This window comes from Centropristis striata, chromosome 8 (assembly GCF_030273125.1).
Source record: "Centropristis striata isolate RG_2023a ecotype Rhode Island chromosome 8, C.striata_1.0, whole genome shotgun sequence".
Classification (NCBI taxonomy): domain Eukaryota; kingdom Metazoa; phylum Chordata; class Actinopteri; order Perciformes; family Serranidae; genus Centropristis; species Centropristis striata.
Window position 1 is genome coordinate 10,867,861 of NC_081524.1, and position 20,005 is coordinate 10,887,865.

General features: G+C 38.9%; 1 protein-coding gene across 3 annotated transcripts; it reads left to right on the forward strand.

Moving 5' to 3' along the window:
- The first annotated feature begins 3,374 nt into the window (after positions 1–3,374).
- epn1a (epsin 1a) lies at positions 3,375–19,744 on the forward strand. Of its 3 annotated transcripts, none has more exons than XM_059339046.1 (13): positions 3,375–3,545; positions 9,367–9,526; positions 9,838–9,947; positions 11,230–11,388; positions 12,254–12,382; positions 12,722–12,842; positions 13,007–13,164; positions 13,361–13,432; positions 14,854–14,937; positions 15,477–15,759; positions 16,315–16,479; positions 16,708–16,950; positions 18,603–19,744. In XM_059339046.1, the coding sequence occupies exons 3-13, from the start codon at positions 9,879–9,881 to the stop codon at positions 19,067–19,069; spliced, it is 1,950 nt and encodes a 649-aa protein (XP_059195029.1). In that variant the 5' UTR covers positions 3,375–3,545; positions 9,367–9,526; positions 9,838–9,878; the 3' UTR covers positions 19,070–19,744. The 3 variants fall into 3 exon arrangements, with proteins under 3 accessions (XP_059195029.1, XP_059195031.1, XP_059195030.1); XM_059339047.1 differs by lacking the exon at positions 3,375–3,545 and adding an exon at positions 3,603–3,804; XM_059339048.1 differs by lacking the exon at positions 13,361–13,432 and having other exon boundaries at positions 3,376–3,545.
- Positions 19,745–20,005: the final 261 nt, after the last annotated feature.

Consider the following 20,005-nt stretch of genomic DNA (forward strand, 5'->3'; position numbering starts at 1 on the left):
TCGTACGTGTTTTGAGAATGTTGCAATGAAAGAAATAACCAAAAGCGGAAGCACTTCACAACTTCAACAGTTTGGAAATAACGGAGAACTAGAATCACTGCCTTGCAGTTGTATAACCTTAAGTTAAAGCTTGCATCCACATCTGTTAAGGTCCAGACTCGTATGTAGCCATTACAAGAGACAGTGCTTCAAATATGGATGTTGCTGCAAAGAAGCTTCTAATTATAAAATGTGGAGGATTCACACACATCCCCAACTTTACAGCACGGAAGATCTGCACAATCACCGAAGTTTCAGGCTGGGCACTTAAGAATAATGTCACCAATTCAGTTCACCAAGATCCTGAGTAAAGGTGTTGAATAATGGCCAAAAAAGTGTTTGTTCAGAACGTTATAATGTCACAGTGAAGTTGGCCATTTAACCTTTTGGATATAAAATTTCACTTTATCCTTTTAGATATTTGTGTGAATAATTAGTGTATGAATTCTTGACTTAAGGCTGAAAGTATTTTGTTGACCTTTGACCTCCACAATGAAATAATTTCATCTTTGATGTCTGTGCCACATTTAAAGAAATGATGAGATACTGCATATCCCAAACTATGGGGAATTGGTTTCAATAACTATATATTAATGTTTTTCTTCTTATGCATTTTCAGATTGCCCCAAATCTGTGATTCATTTTCAGTGAAGATAACATGAAATATATACAGTCATGGAAAAATTTAGACCACCCTTGTTTTCTTCAATTTATTGTTCATTTTAATGCCTGGTACAACTAAAGGTACATTTTTTTGGACAAATATATTGATTACAACAAAAATAGCTCATTAGAGAAAAAAACCCATTAAATGGCTAGATATCAGCTCTTAAATTAAACTCTTATGAGCTATGATTGTTGTTATCATTATATTTGTCCAAACAAATGTACCTTTAGTTGTGCCAGGCATTAAAATGAACAAGAAATTTAAGAAAACAAGAGTGGTCTAAAAACATTTTCATGACTGTATAACCAAAAAAGAACATTTTTGAGCGACATCTCATGGTGGGTGTTCTTTTAGTTTTATGATGTTAATGTAAAACTGAACAAATATGGACCAGATTTGAGTGCTGAGTTAGATTTATTTTTACATAACAGGATGTACTCATCCAGCAGTTCATTCTGTTTTCTCCTGCAGCCATAAATGGAAGATCTGAATGATTTAGAATATTTATGTATTGATTTACCTAGAGATTTAGAAGTTTGATTTGTTATTTTACTGCAAAACATTGGCTTTGTTTGATAAAAAAAAAAAAAAGCCAATGTATCAATCGTGTCTGATACTTTCCAGGGTTTGAACTCCATTTAAAATTGGCATTTTTTAGGTTGATTGTGGTTCTTTCATGAAAAAAACTCTTCTCTAACACAGACTGGGCGGTGAGCACAAGGGGAATTCTGTATAAAGTTTCTCTGTGACATAACAGTGGAACAACATGTGTCAAAATAGCTATTGTGCTTGTTCTAATCACCTGCATTTGTTGTTTGTCTTCATGCGATTAGTTTTTCCAAAGCAGTACAACAGTGCACCACAGTTATCTAGTTTGCTGCTATGTTTTCTTCAGTGCCCTCCTCCCTGGAGAGAAGACAAAGATAAAAGGATAAAGAGATGGAAGATAAAAGGGGAGCTTGTAACACACATGCCCCCCAGCTGTTACTGTGTTGTTCTGATCTATGAGGCTTACTATGTTTTATTTATGGATCAAATGACGAGCGGATCTGAGTGAAGCTGTTCTGGTTTCACTTGATGCTGGAACTAATTCAACGATGCCTCTGTGTGGACGCTGTGTGCTATTACAACACTGGAAAGAAACCACACACTGTTGTGCATTACAAGACATTACATGACTTATTAATGAAGATTAGAGAGTAATTTTGGTGTCTAGATTGGTTGTACTTTAATTACGGCTCTGGAGGCATAAACGGACTCAAGAAAAATGTGACCTGTTGCAGAACTATTTGTGCATTTTCTTTTTTCATTTTTCAAACCTCCAGCTCTATTGCCTGAGTGGCAAACACAAGTGAAAGAAATAACCTGTGTGCATATGGATGATTCAAAAAAACAAAACCCTGTATGGTTGATCATTCTTATTACTTAATATTAGGACATTTAAAGTATTTACAGCTCTCAGATTATCTACATACATTTTCAGAGTGGTCATGATTATGATGATGGTGACAATGTCTAAGTTTGGCTTTTGAAATAATTATTATTGAAATAATGAACCATAGCCATTTAGTTACCTTCATTGAACTGAAAATGATGGAAGGCAAAGAAAATGTGTCTTATTATATTGTTACAAATAAATAGTTCAGAAACAATTCATTAAGACAGAAATCATTTCTGTTTTTGTTTTTAAAAAATTAAGCTATAGGACTATAAATTGCCACAATGTTTATCTCTGCTTAGATAAAAGATCAGATAAGACAAGAAAAGTGACAAGACAAGACAAAAGAAAAGAGAAAGAGGGGGAAAGTATACAGGATAAAAACAAGACAATAGAAATAGATATAGATAGATAAAATAGAAAATAGATATATACACTATATACACCTTTTACTTATAAAGATATGGAGCTAAGTATTCCCTTATGGGTCAATGGGCCCAATCAGGGTCATCATTTTATCACTGATAAGCCTCTTAACCTTCTGGAGTCCATCTATTCATTGAAAATACACTGAACATGTTTTATTTACAATAATAACTGTATTTATATAACAGACAAGCTGAGAAAGCCAGTTAAAGTGTCATTTATGTTTCTAGACCATTTTTAAAATGTGAATTTTCTTTCTACAATGAAAACTATAGCCATTTTTAATTTACATGCAAATAGACTGTTTTATAGTTTTACTTATCTATTATTTTCTCTGCTGTTTTTGTGTGTATAAATAATAATAATAAAAAAAGAAGGTACATTTCCATAGAAACCTTTATCTTTTGTTTGTATTTTGGGTTCCTGGCAACTTTATACTTTGTTAATTTGAAGAAATGTAAAATCAGACTGATAGCCAAGTTTGTGTGGAGAGAAGGGAGCCATGCATGTGATGTAAGGACAGACTGAAAGATGCTAAACACAGACAGGAATTAATGCATAGAAAGTTGACAAATTTTAACTAAATCTCCTGGACTTCAGAGGTTAAATAAGTGTACAAAACGTTTCATAAAACGAAACTATCAAAAAAAATACACAAGAGCATGAAAGAGGATGTGATAAATTCCCCCTACATAGACCATGGGCGGTATTTGCATAAATAAGGAAATTAGGCCTGACAGCCAATCAAAAGTCACGTCGCTGTCTCCTTTTTTGAAGGATTTAAAGATAACAAAGCGTCGTTTTGCACATCTTTTCATTTGGGACTTTAATTTTGGCTGATATAAGCCAATTAATTATTCATGAGTCTTTACTACCATCCCAGGAAAACAAAGCTACAGGGGGTGCGGTCTTTCCTGTAGCCGAGAACGGAAGCGGAAATTCGGCCATCTCCTCGTACATTCAAGCTACAACAGGGTCAGTACACACTTCATTTTATTTCTTATTGCGGCTTGTTGACAGTATTTCTTGACATTTTGGCTTGTGGTTTAAACATGTATGTTCAACATTGTCCTGTAGCAGAACGCGTCCTTCATAAAGCTTGTACACTGTGGCAGTCCTGTTGCGAACTAACTAGCAGGGGCTAGCTGCTACCATGCTAGCTGGCTAATCTTTCCTAGCAGCAGCAGCAGCAGCAGCAGCAGCAAGTGATTTCTTCTATCAGACAAACTGGCAGGTAACCTTACCGCCCGTCTCTAAATCTGGGGTGTGAGTCAGTGTTGTGACGAGGAGTATCACCTTTTATTTGACATTAGGTTGTCTGCCACTTTGTACCCAGCTACACCCTTCTGTAGCCCTGTTTATACTTCACCCAGACTTCACCCAGACCTTTGAGCCAACTGTTTCCATTAGCTTAGTTATAGGTGAGAATGGGACTTTGCCTGTTTAGTGGCTAACGTAAGCTAACAGCACCGGTTGACAGCTGACGTTTGTTGACTAATTATCTTTAGTGATTAGTCGTAAAGTTGTCTCAGACATATTGTATGTGCTTATTTTACTTGTTGTAACTCTGTCTAGACACTACGCTGTGTAACACCCATTGTAAGTTAACGGTTACTGGTCAGTTAGATTGCTTATCCTCAACCCTCTGAGGTCTGTGATTGTGGCGTCCTGATCAGAAAAACTAGGTCACGTGGAGCGCTGCTATCAACTTCACTCCAAAGTACAGACCTGAAACTTTCTCCCAATTTTTGTTTGACATTCCTAGGTCATGTAAAACCAAAGACATGTTCATGATATAAAGTTTTAATTTGATAGTACAGAAATATTTGAGCGTTGGTGTAGCTCTCTGTTTAATTTTGTTTGTTTTGAAGAGTTGCAGCTAACAAGGAAAAAAGCCTATAAAATATACATGTTTATATGGGACTTTTTTGTATATAGTTTTATTATATTTACCATTTTACCTTTTTATATGTTCTTATTTGCATATTTGTATCCTATGTTTACATTTTCAAGTTCCAAAACAGTTCATTGAGCATGTTTGTGGTTTTTATTGTAGTAAATAGTATCATTTTTTTTAACTGTGATTTCATAATTTTTGGGCTCAATATGTTGATCAAGTAGGTTAAAGTGAGAAAATAATTGTCAGATTATATAGGTGAAGAAAAAATGGATACCAAATATTGGTATAGTAAACTTTTTTGTGATACATGAAGGGCAAAATCAAAAGTATTCAAAAACAGCCAAAATAGGCTCAGACCCCAGAGGGTTAAAGGAAAGTTATGTCGGATATATCACTGACCAAGTGCACCACATAGAACACATTTATGATGTTTTTTCAATAACACTATCTCTAAATGTCAAAAATCTGTGATGTGATATAAACGTTACATTGGTCGTTTTTGGTATTTATGCTTATAATATTTGTTTATAATATTTCTTATTTTAAAATAATAAAAAAATAGACACATTTTCTGCTCACAGAAACACACATTTGCCTTTTTCTTTGCATCTCCACAACATTTATCAAAATTGTGACATTAATAGTGCTGTTTAACAACTAATTATTTTTCAGATTTGTTCTTAAGTAGCATAATAATAATAAATCAATAATAAAAAAATAAAAAACATATGCCTTTTTGTTTGCATCTCCATAACATATATCAAAATTGTGACTTTAATATGTTCAGGAAATATGGTCAGAACAAGTTAAATGCAATACAGGACACCCTATTAATGGATTAGAATTGTTAAATGGGTTTAAACTTAGCCTCGTAACAAAAAATAAGCTTTTTGAAATGGCCTACTTTTTCACATTTCTGTTTCCAGTCACACCCGTTTGTTACACGGGTGTCACCATGGGTTCTTATGGGTTAACTTTGCATTGCGTTAGCTAGCGAGCTAACTTGGTAGGTGTGACAGGGAGAGCTACTGTTGTATCAATGAGTAACGGTTTCTTTTAACGTTATCTGACAGCTAACTGGGTGTGGGTAACTTTATCATGGAGCTATTCACCGTCAACAAGTCACCCTCTTAAAATATTCGCCTAACTCATTTTTTCAAGTTTTGCAGGAAATACAAAAAACTTCACCAAAAGTGTAACATATGACATTTATTGATCATTTCACTCAAAAAGGATGTAACAAAGGATGGCTATTGGCATAGTAATAACACTGTGTGAATTATGTGAATTAAAAGAAATAAATGACTTAGGCAATTTTTTGAACATGCCTTTGTGACTTAAGCAAGATATGGTAACACTTTATTTTGAAGGTGTCTACATAAGAGTCACACAAGCCTGTCAGAAACATGACATGACAAGTATCATGAGCATTAATGTTACTTCAAAGTGTCATTAATATTCATGACACATCCCATGTCATGTTTATGACACGCTCATGTCTCTCTTATGTAGACACCTTAGAGTAAAGTGTTACCAATATTAGTGTCAACAATAAAACACTGATAAACTAAACTGATAACTAAACAATCTCCCTCTAGCTCTTCTTTGCTGTGTTCTTATCTGATGCCTATGAATGTGGCAAATTGTCAAAGAAGTGATGATCTTAAAGGGGTAAAATCACATGATCTGATCAACTGAGGATGTAGGAGATTTTACCAGAGGTGGCCGGCATCATGAGGAGTTGATTTAGGCAAAAAAAAAACAATTTTGACAAAAAATGACTTAGGCAATTGTTTTAACAGTGTGACGAAGTGATAGTAAGAAGGGAGAAGTTAGCTGAGGTTTAATGACAACTCTTCGCCATGATGGCAATCGTTGTAAAGGTACATATCATAACGCAGGTGTAACGGTGATTTTGGTAACCACAACAGGTCGTTAATAGTCAGTCTTTAGCTCTACCTAGCTAGCTGTGTGCTCATCTAAGTAAGTGTGGCATTTGTCTGTCATGTTATAAAGTAATAGTTTGTGTAGTAGTTTTTAATCTTAGTAAGTGAAACCCTTTCCTTCAAAGTTTCAGAGATTGTAGATTTATGGTGACAACCTGACATACAAAGGGCACGTTGTGTCCCTTATCAAAGATTAGTTGATGTGTGTGAACTTTGGCACACAGCTTCAGGACTCTCTGAACTCTGGCTTTTGCAATAGTTGCCTTATGTTCAGTTCAGTTATATAACATGGTCCCATATATGTCTGACCTACAAATCTAAACACTGATATGGTATATGTGTCAGGCAGATTTAAAAAAGAATACAGCATGTTTGTCTCTATTTGTCATACCGATTTACTAAGCTATAACCTGTTTAAAACCTGAAGAAGTAGTCATGTCCACATGCAAATATTCTTTGTAAGTTGTTAATTTTTTTGTTATTAAGTTAATTTATTTACTGTGAGTATCAAAACCAGTCTGTACTCAAATAATAAGTCAAAGTTTATTTAAAACGGTAAGAAAAATGTCAAGTACATTATTATTTACATTGCTAGAAGAAGAATAAATATACACATCAGAGTACATAGGGTAAAGGTCAGGTTGCCTACTTCCCTTTGAGTCTGTGTACAGTATGCAAGAAGCAGGAAGAGCAGCGTTATTAATAAGTTGCCAACCAATACTAATTTGCCTGGTTGGAGGGAGTATTTATGCCGTGGGTGTGTTTTTTTTTCTTTAGCAAAAAGATTGGGTCTCCCTCCCTTTGGTCCCTCAGAGATGGCAGTTGAGGGAGTGTCCAAGTGCTGCATTTTAAGATGATCTCAAATACCTTTTGCTGAACTTGCTCAAACGTCTTCTCTCATTTAAGTAGAAGAACAAGTCCTAACTCAAGCAAAGATATAATTATAGTTCAGTCTTATGAAGAGGCAAAAAAAACTGGATAATGACTGGGTTTTTTTTCTTTACATTTTTTTAGCTCCTCAGAAAAATCATGGAGACTTTTTAAATATACTGGCAGCAAAATAATGTCTATAGGTGAATTAGTTACTTATAATATCTGTATTTGGAAGTTTTTGGTTTATTTCCCACCTCTGTTGCTTTGACACATGAGCCGATAAGATGGCATCTATTTGGTGAGAAAATGCAGATTGTGGCAGTGAAAGGATGCACCCAGTCAGCAACAATGTTTCAGTCTGCTGTGTAAGCAATCAAATACAAACAATGCTCAGTAGGTACGGAGGGATCCAATATTGTTCCACAAAATCATTCTCCACATGCCATTACACCACCACCACTAGCAGCAGACAGGATGGAGTGTATGGTGTTTATTTCAAATCAAATCTCAAACCTTGCTACTAGTGTGGCCTATCAGCAACAGATCTGTCAATCATCCTGTTTTTGCTGATAGCATGCTCACTCAACACTCGACCTCTTGTTAATAGCTGAGCGAAGAAAAATATTGTTTTTCACTCCTGTCTGGTACTTCAAGGCTTGACAGCTGTATGTTCTGAAATGCCCCTGCATGTTGTGTCTTATTAAGTTCACATTTGGATGCCGCATGTTAGCTTAAAAAGTCTTGCTAGATTGTTAGGCCCTCTGTCAGTTTTGACCCACACTGTTGGAATGTTTTTAGTTACCAGTCTAGATAAACTCTCAATCTATTGTGTGTTACTGCCTGGTAATATGAAGGTAAGATAACAGTTTGTGGTGTAATTAATGATAATGAATAGTATTACCTGAAATGAAGTAAAATAATACATGTTTTAATGTAGCAGGAAGCAGAATTCACAATTAAATTCAGAAATCCAATATTTATTTAGCGCTGCTGTTGCGTAGCTTTACTCTGATAGGTCGCCTAAATTACTTTAAAACGCAAAAGTGAATGACAATGAATCACAAGTCAAAATGTATGTATCGGTGAAATGTGTACTTGAACGTCTTGTAAAACATGTGACTCCTTCTAACTCTGAATCTCACTGCTACAATCTGGCATTGTCAAATTAAGTTTTTTTTTGTTTTTTCCCCTTCCACGTCTAATTTCTTCAGGAAAAGTATTTTCTTAATACCTTCTACCTCAAAAATGTATTTTTAATCTTCATGTCCCCTAAAGTGTCTGACCTTGACTGTACTGACTTGTATCTGTGCAAAGTTTACCACTAGAGAAGTGTTTTCATATTCCTTCTCTAAAGTGGGAAATATCTGTGCACTTTGCTAAATTCAGAGATTCAAACGTATGCTGAGAAAACAAGATTAGGGAAGTCACAAGTTTGAAAGCCAATCAAAAGTCAACCAAACAAAATAACATGTCAAATACACAATGATAACTACACTTAATCATTCTGATTTTGTTGCACCACAACTCGTCATCTGACGTGTTTGACTATTCTCTCTGAAGTTTCCTCTAATAGAGAAATAGACCAGATGACAAAACTACAACTGTAGTCTGCCGACCGCAACCCGCCTCGCACTGCTCTTTCACCATTCAGGCTAGTGTGTTGTGGCAGAGGCCAGATTCAGAATTTTTTCAATGAAAGAGAGTAAAAGTGCTTCCAGCCCCTTCTCAGAGTTTTATTTTTACTTTATAAAAAATAGTTATAGCAGAGTGTTTTTACATACCTTAAATGTGTCTGCAGGGGGACTTTTAAAAGAATAAAAAGGTCTTTATGACTGGACTTTGATAAGTAAGAAAAAGTATAAATAGTGGGTTGTATCTCTGATTGTTAGAAGTGTGGATCAGCAACAAGTCCTGTGATTTTTGTTGCTGAATATCTGCTTTGTCCTTATTTTCTAATTCTTTGGAATTAGATCTAGAATAAAGTTAAGCTTGTTCTTGTCTGTATGATGTTATTAAGCATTAATCTCTCAGCGAGCATGGGTTCTTTTTTAATGTTAATTTTAATCTTGCTCCATAGTTTTCATCTCCCCACGCCCGAGGTTTTGGGACCCAATGTTGCCGCAGGAAGAAACAGACAAACTGAGACATAGCACTCAATGAATGAGTGGCTCACAAGCCAGAAAAACGAAAGATATCAAGAGGAGAGACCCTTATTCTGCATCATTCTTGTGTAACAGGTGTGCATGACGCTGTCTCTCTTTCTCTGTCGTTGCCAGCAGTCACATGATTTCAGATTGATCTCACACCATCTTTCACACTCTGATTGTTCTTCTCAAGGTCTCCCACTCTCATCCAGACTCGTGTACTTGCATATATCTTTTCCAGTCTTTTTAACTCTTTACCTTCTTTTGCACTCTTTTTTTTTTGGTAGTATTGACTCTGTTAATTAAGTCTTTCTTGTTTGGCTTTGTTTGAAATAACAATGTTCTTTGCCCTGTCGCTGTTTGTTTGGCATTAACTATACTTTACAACCCTTCTTCTCCATCAGCTGTTCAGATTGCAAGACAACTCGACGGCCAGACCGTTGCCATGTCGACCTCATCGCTACGGCGACAAGTAAAGAACATCGTCCACAACTATTCAGAGGCTGAAATCAAGGTTGTGTGTCCCTCCTTCTCTGGCTTTTCTTCTTTTGTCCTCGGCTAAAATGTATCTCTGCAGCATGTGACATAATGTAGTTGCTGATGATCTAATATGTCTTTGAAGCAACTCATCAATGTTTCCCCTCGTTACACATAATATGGGCTAATTTAATTATATTAACTGTTCATTAGTTTACCTCTGTCCGGCTTGTGTTGTGATTCAGTTCTCATTGCTACTCAGAACACAGTGGACCATTAAATTAGCCTCTTTTAGACTGCCATTTCAAGCCGCGATATTTACACCTCTGTGACTTTTCGCCTTCAAACTGAACGTCCCAGAGGCTTAATGGGGGGACCAAGTGGGGAGCGGCTCTGTACCGTCTTTGGAGGTAGTAACAGAGTCATTAAATATGCAAGACTGTTCGGGGTGGAACAGACAAAACAGAAAACATCAAATCAATCAAAATCAAAATTACTTTATTTATCCCCAAGGGGAAATTCAGTTAGTCTGGTAGAATCTCTGTTAGAATGAGACAGCCTGATGGCTGTAGGAGCGAAGGATCTTTTGTAGCTCTCTGTCCTGCAACGTAGAGAGAGGAGCCGTCCACTGCTGTTTTTTTGGTCCTTAAAGGTGTTTAGCGGATGATCCGGGTATTTCAAGATGACCTGGAACATGTTGACAGGTCATCTCTCCACCACCTCCTCCAGTGTCTCCCACCACAGAACCAGCTCTTAAGACCAGTCTGTCCAACCGCCTTGATTCTCTGTGTGTGATGCTGCCTCCTCAGCAGACTGCAGCATAAAACAAGACAATTGCCACCAGACTGACAAAACATATGTAAATATGTGATGTACATTATTAGTGCGACCAATACGCAGGTAATAAGAAAGAAAGTGGACGGTATATCATCAGAAACACACCTCTCACTTGAGTCCAACAGTAATTGAATTATGTTAAGCAAAGTGCAGAACAACTTTGCCTGAGTATGTAGAATCTCTAGAGCACGACATGCAGTTCTTCCGCCGTCATTGTTTTAAATCCACACTCCGCTGCCTTCGCGTATTGTACAATTACTGCCGCTGCTCTTTTACACGACGCTACCGGCTCCTTCCACTTCATTATGAAATGGTGGATTGCAATGTGAATGCACGCCAATATTACGTATTTTGCTTACAATATTTTGTAGAAACGCAGTATGAAACAGGCTGTTGTGACAAAGTATCCGAAATCATTCTAATCCAGGACATTTTGTATTGAGGATCATTTCAAGTTTGTCCCTTGCTATGTTGTTGTACAGGTTAGAGAGGCGACATCCAATGACCCATGGGGCCCCAGCAGCTCTCTGATGTCAGAGATTGCTGATCTGACCTACAATGTTGTGGCCTTCTCGGAAATCATGAGCATGGTATGGAAGCGCCTCAATGACCACGGCAAGAACTGGAGACATGTGTACAAGGTTTGTGTCTTGGTTTAACTGTTGCGGTGTTACATCACAACTCGCCAGGTGGTGGAGTAGGAGGGGGTGGGGTGTATTTTGTTTATTTAGCACAGGGCAAAGTTTGGGTGTGCAGGCATACATAGAAAAGGAATGCAGTGTGGCAGATCTGTGGAGACGAGATAGCAAATTTCTTTGTAATTTAGGATTTAAAATGTACTTGTTACTCCTGCTGATTAACAGGGCTCAAAGGGTGGACATGCTGCCACCAGAAACATCTCAAAATACACAGTATCAGTCAATCAATCAATCAATCAATCAGACTTTATTTGTATAGCAAAATAATAATAAAACATAGATTATTTTCAAATCAAATCAGTCCCTATTTCCAATAATGTCCCCTATATTTATTTTTTCCCATATTATTTGAGGGTGGATATAGTGTTTAAATATTTCCATAATGGAGCAAAAATAGTGTCCATGGACTGTACTAAACTTTCTGCTAATACAATTCCAGATAATGATGTATCCCTTTTCATAGAGGCAAACATTTCAGCTTTTGCAGCACTACACTTGTCAACGATTATGTAGAAAGAGTGATTCAGTGTCTTAAATCTCATATTTCTTAGATGCAGCCTAAATGTTAATTGTTTTATGAGCTGTAAGATTTTTTGTTGTATTTTCATGTTTTCATGCTAAATAGAGCACAGCTGTGAGAGTGTGGTTCTGTGAATGTGTATTTGTGTGTGGGTGTAAATGGATGTGGAATCTAACGGGTGCTCATTGTAGTATGTGAACTGCTTTAATAATTGCATGCAGGTGTACTACCTCACTATGCAGTCCTTGTCTTCACCTGGTCATTGATTGTGATTTGTATTTTCACCAGGCTATGACTCTTATGGAGTACCTGATCAAGACGGGTTCAGAACGTGTCGCCCAACAGTGCAGAGAGAACATATACGCCGTCCAGACCCTCAAGGATTTTCAATACATAGACAGGGACGGCAAAGACCAGGTACACAGACACACCCACCGCTACAAAGCTGCATAGAAAGTTGAAGTGTCTAGCGGGTAAGGTCCACATTTATGGAATGCAGGCACTCTTTGTCAAACATGCCGCTTGTGTGTCATTCAAGGGCATTTTACAATGGCTTTCCGACCTCTTGTACAAACAAAGCCAGCCATTAAAGTTTTATGGCTTGTTTAGGACTCAAACTGTGGTAAATTAACAAGCTATTACATTAACAATAAGGTTGAAAGTGTAATAAAAATCCTTATTAATAATGTATGTATGTCTATGTAATATTTCTTAATTTGCAGCATGTAATTGTGTGCTTATACCTGTATTTTCCAGGGGGTGAATGTGCGAGAGAAAGCCAAACAGCTGGTGACACTGCTGAAAGATGAAGAGAGACTAAGAGAGGAGAGGATCCACGCCCTCAAAACCAAAGAGAAGATGGCACAAACCTCAAGTGGTGAGACCGGTTTTTAAAACAGATGTTTCCAAAGATTTAACCAGTGCTCAATATTAAAATATTACACTCTGAGAGAAGGGTGGGCATGAAGGGCTTTTAGCTCCGAGTAGCTGCTAACGTTAGACAAGCATTCATTCATGCATCTGCTTTTTTTTCTGCTTCAGCCTCCTCAGCTCCCTCGGCACCCAGCCTGGGGGGCAGCCTGTCAGTCGGCTCCCACTCTGGAGGGGCAGACCCTGAGCAGGCCTGGCCACAGAGCACTGGAGAGGAAGATCTGCAGCTCCAGCTGGCTTTAGCCATGAGTAAAGAAGAGGCAGAGCAGGTAAAGCCAAGCAGCATATTGAAGGCAGAAACAGCTCTCAAAGATAACGATTAAAGCATAACTATAACTAACTACAGCTAAGCGTGCAGCTTGTACAGTCTGTCACAGCACCTGTGTACACAGAGGGATATTACTGATACTGTTCACTACATACACCTAGCTTTGCTCTCACCATGTAACACCTGACCTCCCCCAGACTAGCAAGGACCCTCTGGAGGACGCGGAGCTCCGCTATGCAATCACACTCAGCAAAGAGGTGCAACAAGAGGTCAGGCGCAAAGAGTGTGCCCAGTTGACTGGACATCCAGTCATCAACTATCTGTCTTTCTGTCAATTGGAATTTCTCAAACACACATCAAGTATTGATCAATCAAGAAAATTAATTTATGCTCATATTTGTCATGTGTCATTTAGCTCAAGCTACAAATTTGCACCAGACTGCAGTAATTTGGTTCCGATAATTAAGTTTGCTGCATAGTGTCACTTTCTGTTACGGTGATTGCACTCATAAAAAATGTGCAAAGTAGGTGCCTCTCAAATCCTTGTCAAAAGAGAGCACTCTTTGATTGTTGAATTTGCATGGCATTGGCAAATATTCATCATAATTGATTAAATTACCCACCTAGTGGTTTGTAAGCACTGATTATTCTTTCCGCCCTGTCATCCTCTCTGAAAGCATGCTTTCAACTGTAGTCTTGATTTAAAATGCACTCTTCTCCTTACCTTACATTTCTCTCCTGCTGTTGTAACTTCCCTGAGTGCAAAACGTGTTTGCCTGTTGTGTGCAAGTGAATAATCCTGCACCCACTGTATCACTTCACTGGTTAAGTCTATAAACTAATGCAGAGTCTTTAAAAGATAATGCCAGTTTTATTGTTGCTTTGTAGCACAAATCATAAGACTGGTTTTAGGAGTTTTTAGTAACAGGGATGACCTGTTTCCTCATGGATTACTCAGTGTTCTGCTGTTTGATTCTCAATCCTCCTCATAAAGAGGCCGCATTAAAGGTGCATTAGGTTGGATGCCTTGGGACAATCTGCACAATCTGTATTGGCAGTGATCAAAGCGTTTTTTTAAAATAGACTACTGTACTATGTAAAGCCCATTAATCTCCCCTCCTTTTATATTATTGTAAATTTTTGCATTCCAGTTAGGCTGGATGATAAGGCTACTAAGAAGCAAAAGGACTGCTATCTATTCCAAATGCACAGCGTTGCAGCCACTAGTTTCTGTGGAACATTTGAAATGACAGCACGGCAGCAAGCAAACTAACCGCTGCTGCTGCTGCTTTTATACCCCTGGTATTCTGTTTATAGGGATTTGCATCCTATCCATGTCTAAACCTCGCCACAACAGTTCTACAGTTCTCATTTTTATTTTAGGTAGTCTTGTGACAGCCGTTCTGGATGAGATTATTTCCTTGAATCAGCATTCGTCTCATTTGATCGTGTTTCATTGAAAATACTGTGAGAATCAGACAAAATTGCAAAATTGCAAATTGATAATGCAGGGATTGGTTGATTTATGTACATTTTTTGACTGTAGCCAATGACTTAAGTTTACAGTTTCCACTCCACGATTCAAATTTTAATTGTGTATTTGTAAACTGATCCTAAATCTGTACCTGTGCTGTGCTTTGGGAGGTTGTGTGTCTCAGGTTGCTGACATCACAGTATGTGTGATTGACAGGAAGAGCGACTGCGCAGAGGTGATGACCTGAGATTGCAGATGGCCATTGAGGAGAGCAAGAGGGAAAAGACTAAGCCTGAGGAGGTATGTGTAAAATTACAAATTATATTGTTAAGAGGTTTAAATAGGCATTGGCAATATATTCATAACAATATCTTATTCGAATGAATAAATTAGAACCCTTCTTTACTCTTGAAGGAGTGGACAATCCATACATGTTACTGATTTTGAGAATGTGGAAGAGATCAAAATCACATGTTTTTATCATGATCAGAAATTAAAGATAACTGCTCACATGTAGCTGTAACAGGCATTGTAAACCCTCAGATTATTGAAGGTAGCGACTGGGATTGTAAACGTGAACATAGGGCAGAACCCAAAAATAGAAAACCTGTGGAAGTTTGATTACATTACATTGACAACGGGCTAAGAATTTATTGTCAGAAGTTCTGTCTGATTTCTGTTTGATATAATTGTCTGGTCTGCATTTCTCTGTTCTACTTCTGTATTTTGTGAATTTCCTCACCACTGTAATCTAACAGTGTGTGGGGTGCTTGTGATTTATTCCTGAATTAATAATTCAGCTGTAGGAAAAAAAGAAACCCTCATATTCTCTTGCACAGGGCGCTCTGATGGAGCTGACTGCCGTGGACCCCTGGGGGGCGCCTGCCACTGCCGCCGCTGTGGGCTCTGCCGGCCCGTCGCCTCCACCCACAGTTCCTGCCCCTGCTGCCTCAGGTCCCTGGGGCGCAGCCCCCACAGACCCATGGGGGGTAGCATCACCCACATCTCCTACAAGCTCTGATCCCTGGGGTGGGGGTGCCCCACCCACTATAGCCCCTCCTCCAGACCCCTGGGGAGAAACGTCCAACAGAGTTAACAATGTCGACCCCTGGGGGAGCTCAGGTAAGCAGCGAGTCGGGACGTCTTAATGCTGTCAGGTTGGTGGCGTGTCCTGCTCTGTGGATGAAAGAGGATGTGAAGACCTCTTGACTGTTACTCTTCTTCACTCCATTTCCTGTCTTCATTACAACCCTGTCACATTTTCTGTCATGTCCCCATACTGTCTTTTCTTCTCATACACTCACATGCTTTCAGTTTGTAATGAGGAAAGCAAGCATGCTAAATCCATTCTCCTTCTGTGTCTAAACCAGGGATTTTTATCCTCTTGTTTCTACTCAGGACTGCCTGTGGCTTGGTCTCAACCAGGGCTGTCTCTTCTCTTACCCTTTTGTGCCTTTTTAATGTATGGGGTAGCTGCTTATTATCTCTCCTTTACCTCCACTGAGCAATAGCTATAAATCGGTGGAAGTAACAACTTAATGGTACTGCAGAGGTCAAGGAGAGAAACATCAGTGTTGGAACCCAGCCCAGCTTCCTGCTCCCTCCTTATTGTGGATTGTACCTGTATGGTGTTGTGTTAACCCTCCCCTCCCCTGCGTCTCCTCCCCTCCCCTGTAGCTGTGACCCCCCCCAGTGCCGACCCCTGGGGCCCCCCAGTGCCACCCAGCACGTCCTCCTCGGGGGGACCAGTAGACCCCTGGGCAAGGGACGGGCCTGTCCCTGCCTCTGACCCTATCACCTCCGACATCTGGAGTGGCACCGCCAAACACACAAACGGCACAGGTACATTCACACGTAAAGCTACACGGACTCACAAACACTGAGGTACTGAAGGGATTTTCATAGATTACACTTTACAGTTTCAAGTGCATGCACACAACGGTTGTCTTGTCCTACATTTCATCCTCCTCTAGTATCTGTGGTAATGAGGTTCTATGTTGGGATTTATTATTATAAAGTAAACTTTTTTTTGTATTCTGATTTTTTTCTATTCCTCCATTTGCTCCTCAGGAGACCCAGAGCGACGAGGGTCCCCAGCAATGGGCTGCGACAGCACAGGCTCACCGGTGCCCTTTGACCTGTCATCTCTTGGTTCTTCACTTCCTGTTCGTAAGACTCCTGAGTCCTTCCTCGGCCCCAACGCAGCGCTGGTGGATCTCGATTCCCTGGTGTCGTCTAAACCCAAACCCAAACAGCCACCGCCTCCTTCCATTTCTTCCTCATCAGCGCACAACCCCTTCCTCCAGAACACAGGTGAGTGGCAGCTGTTGTGTGTAACCAGAGAAAAGAGAAGTGACTGTACTTGTTAAGCTCAGCGTTCCTGTTGTAGAGAGAGACCTTTTCCTTTACCTTTCCTTGTAAACATTTTCCATTTATAGGTGGGAGTAGTAGTCTTGTGGGTTCACACAAAGTTTTAAGATGTTTTAAGACCATCTGCTGTCTTCATATTCAAAATTAAACACAGCTGGCAGGGAAAGATCATTTGATCAAAATACATTCCAAAAATGAAATGTCATGAACCACAATCATTAACTCACAAGTGTGGAGAGAGTTAGGGTGGAACAAATGATCAAAAACAGACAATTAACCACCCCAACAATCATGTTTGAGAAACAGTTTCAGTGAACTAAAGCCTCTCTGGATTAATGTCAATGCAACAAACAATATAAGGTATTTTGTGCAAGCAACAAAGCTTTAACAAAAAGTGAGTATAAAACTGATCCTCTAGAGAAAGAGCAGTGACATTGTTCAGGAAATGATTTCAATGAAAAGGTCAAACTTATATCTTTTGAGAGTTAAAGGATATGTTGTTGACAGAGGTTAATAAGTACAGGAAAGAGTTAACAAATAACAAAAAGAAATGAAATTTGGACTGACTGGAAATGAGACTGTATGACGCCCTATGGCAAAAACTTGTTTAGGGCTGCTACTATCAATTCTTTTCATTATCGGTTAATTGAAATATGAATAAAAAATTAGTTGAACATAATGTTCTGGCAGATATTAAACAATTTTTATTTGTGTCACATTTTTGTTATTATTAGCTACAACAAACACCTCAATGAGTTGGTCCACAAAAACACATTCCCACCCTTTGCCGGTCTTAGTTCCTGCTGTGGGGGTCAGGTGTTTGTAGGAACCCTGACACACAAACCCAACCTCACAAGTTTTGAAAAATTAAAATTTTAATAGTTTCAAGGTTAGGGATATGCTTGAATTCAAATATGCTCCTTGAAAAAAAATGATTATAAACATAATGGGGGTGTTTTCATCTACACATTAAAAAAACATGATCAAAACACACAGTCATGGAAAAAATTATTAGACCACTCTTGTTTTCTTCAGATTCTTCTTCATTTTAATGCCTGGTACAACTAAAGCCGTATTTGTTTGGACAAATATAATGATAACAAGAAAAATAGCTCATAAGAGTTTAGTTTTAAAAGCTGAAATCTAGCTATTTTCCATGGTTTTCTTGATAATGATTTTGGTTATTATCAAGTCAATCAAATTAAACTCTTATGAGCTGTTTTTGTTGTTACCATTATATTTGCCCAAACAAATGTACCTTTAGTTGTACCAGGCATTAAAATGAGCAAGAAATTGAAGAAAAAGGGTTGTCTAATATTTTTTTCCATGACTGTATAATGAAAGTCAATATGAATAGCTATTTAAATTAACTGTAAAAATAGATTGAATGACGTGGGTTTAATATTAACTCTGATAAAGACTTTGAGAGTCTGAAATTTTTGTTTCAGGTACTTTGAAAGTGTTTGAAAAGTACTTGAATTCTCTTGAAAAAGTTGCATGAACCCTGGAGTGTGAATGTATGTGTGTCCATGGTCGCAGCTATAGTGAGTTGTGCTTGTTTTCTGTTTCCTCTAACTGTGACCTCTGGCCCTCAGGCTCATCTCCTGCTCCTGGCATGGCCGTGACTCCAGGCAGCACCATTTCCAGCAGGGGGGTTTCTCCAACACCCGTCTCCTCCAACCCCTTCGGCGTGGCTCCACCCATGACCTCCATCTCACCTCAGCCCTCATCACTTGGCCTGAGCGGCCTTCGCTCCAGTCCCGTGCCTCCCAATCCCATGCTGGGCATGGTGCAACCAGGAATGGGCATGGGGCCAATGAGTGTGGGTATGGGGGCTCCGGGAATGGGCCTGGGCATGATGCAGGCCAGCCCCATGGGCATGCCCTACAGCGGGCTCTCGCCTATGGCACCACCGGGCTCGGCTCTGCTGGGGCCCGTTGGCGTAGCACCTCCTCAGCTGATTTTGGGTGGGCCCGCTGGAACAGGAGGAGTGATGGGGGCAGGAGGATCAGTGGGAGGCGGAGGAACGACGGGAGCGAGCACCAACCCTTTTCTTCTTTGAGGAAGTGTCACCACTACTTTGCTCACCTGTTTCAACCTCCTCTGTCGTACCTGCTGCCCCCTTCATTCATCCCCCCTCAACACAGTTTGTGTCCAAAAAGAAAAATGTGTACATCTCTATATTTAAAGAAAAAAAAATTATGTTTATCTTTTCCTTTGAAAGCATTATTTCATTTCAAAAATAATTTTCCATGTTTAGTTCCTTTTCATTTCAGTATGGGTTGTTTGTGGGAGGGAAATAGAGATCTATTTATTTTTGTTTTAATCCTGTTCTGTTCTGTTCTGTATCGTACTTCATGTTGTGTTTTTGTTTTCAGTCCTGTCTTGAGATGAAGGTAAGTCTGTGAGAGCAGGAGACTTTTTCAGTAGTGTCACTCTGTTGTAATATAACTGCACTGAGAGAGAGATGGAGGGAGAGGGGACATAGCCACTAACAAACTGAACAGAGAAACTGTCGTATCCGCCTCTTCCCCTTCTCTCCCTCTAGAAATGAAGACAAACACTGAATCAATGAAATGAAACGAGTGCATGAAGGATGATTTTTAACGAACTCCAGACTGAGATACGGACTGAACAACCTGCATTAACATTTCAGGCACAATGTGGTCAAATTGTTTCAACTACTTCACTTTTAATTTAATTTAATGTTAAATGTAATTTATTTTTTTCCAATTTTGGGAAACAAATAAACAAGGAAAATCACCCGATGATGCCATTTAAATCAAATGCTTATTTTTTTTCCCCTTCCTTATTATTGTAGAAAACTAAAGAGAGCTCTGACATCTGTGGTCCGACGGGGAAAAATAATTTGGGATGTTTGTTGAATGTGTGTGTTTGCAGCCATGTGCGAATGAGAATGTGAATGCTCATTTGTGAGTATGCAATAGTGCAAATGCCTGTTTCTGTGTATATGTATCAATATCTGTCTCCATTTTTC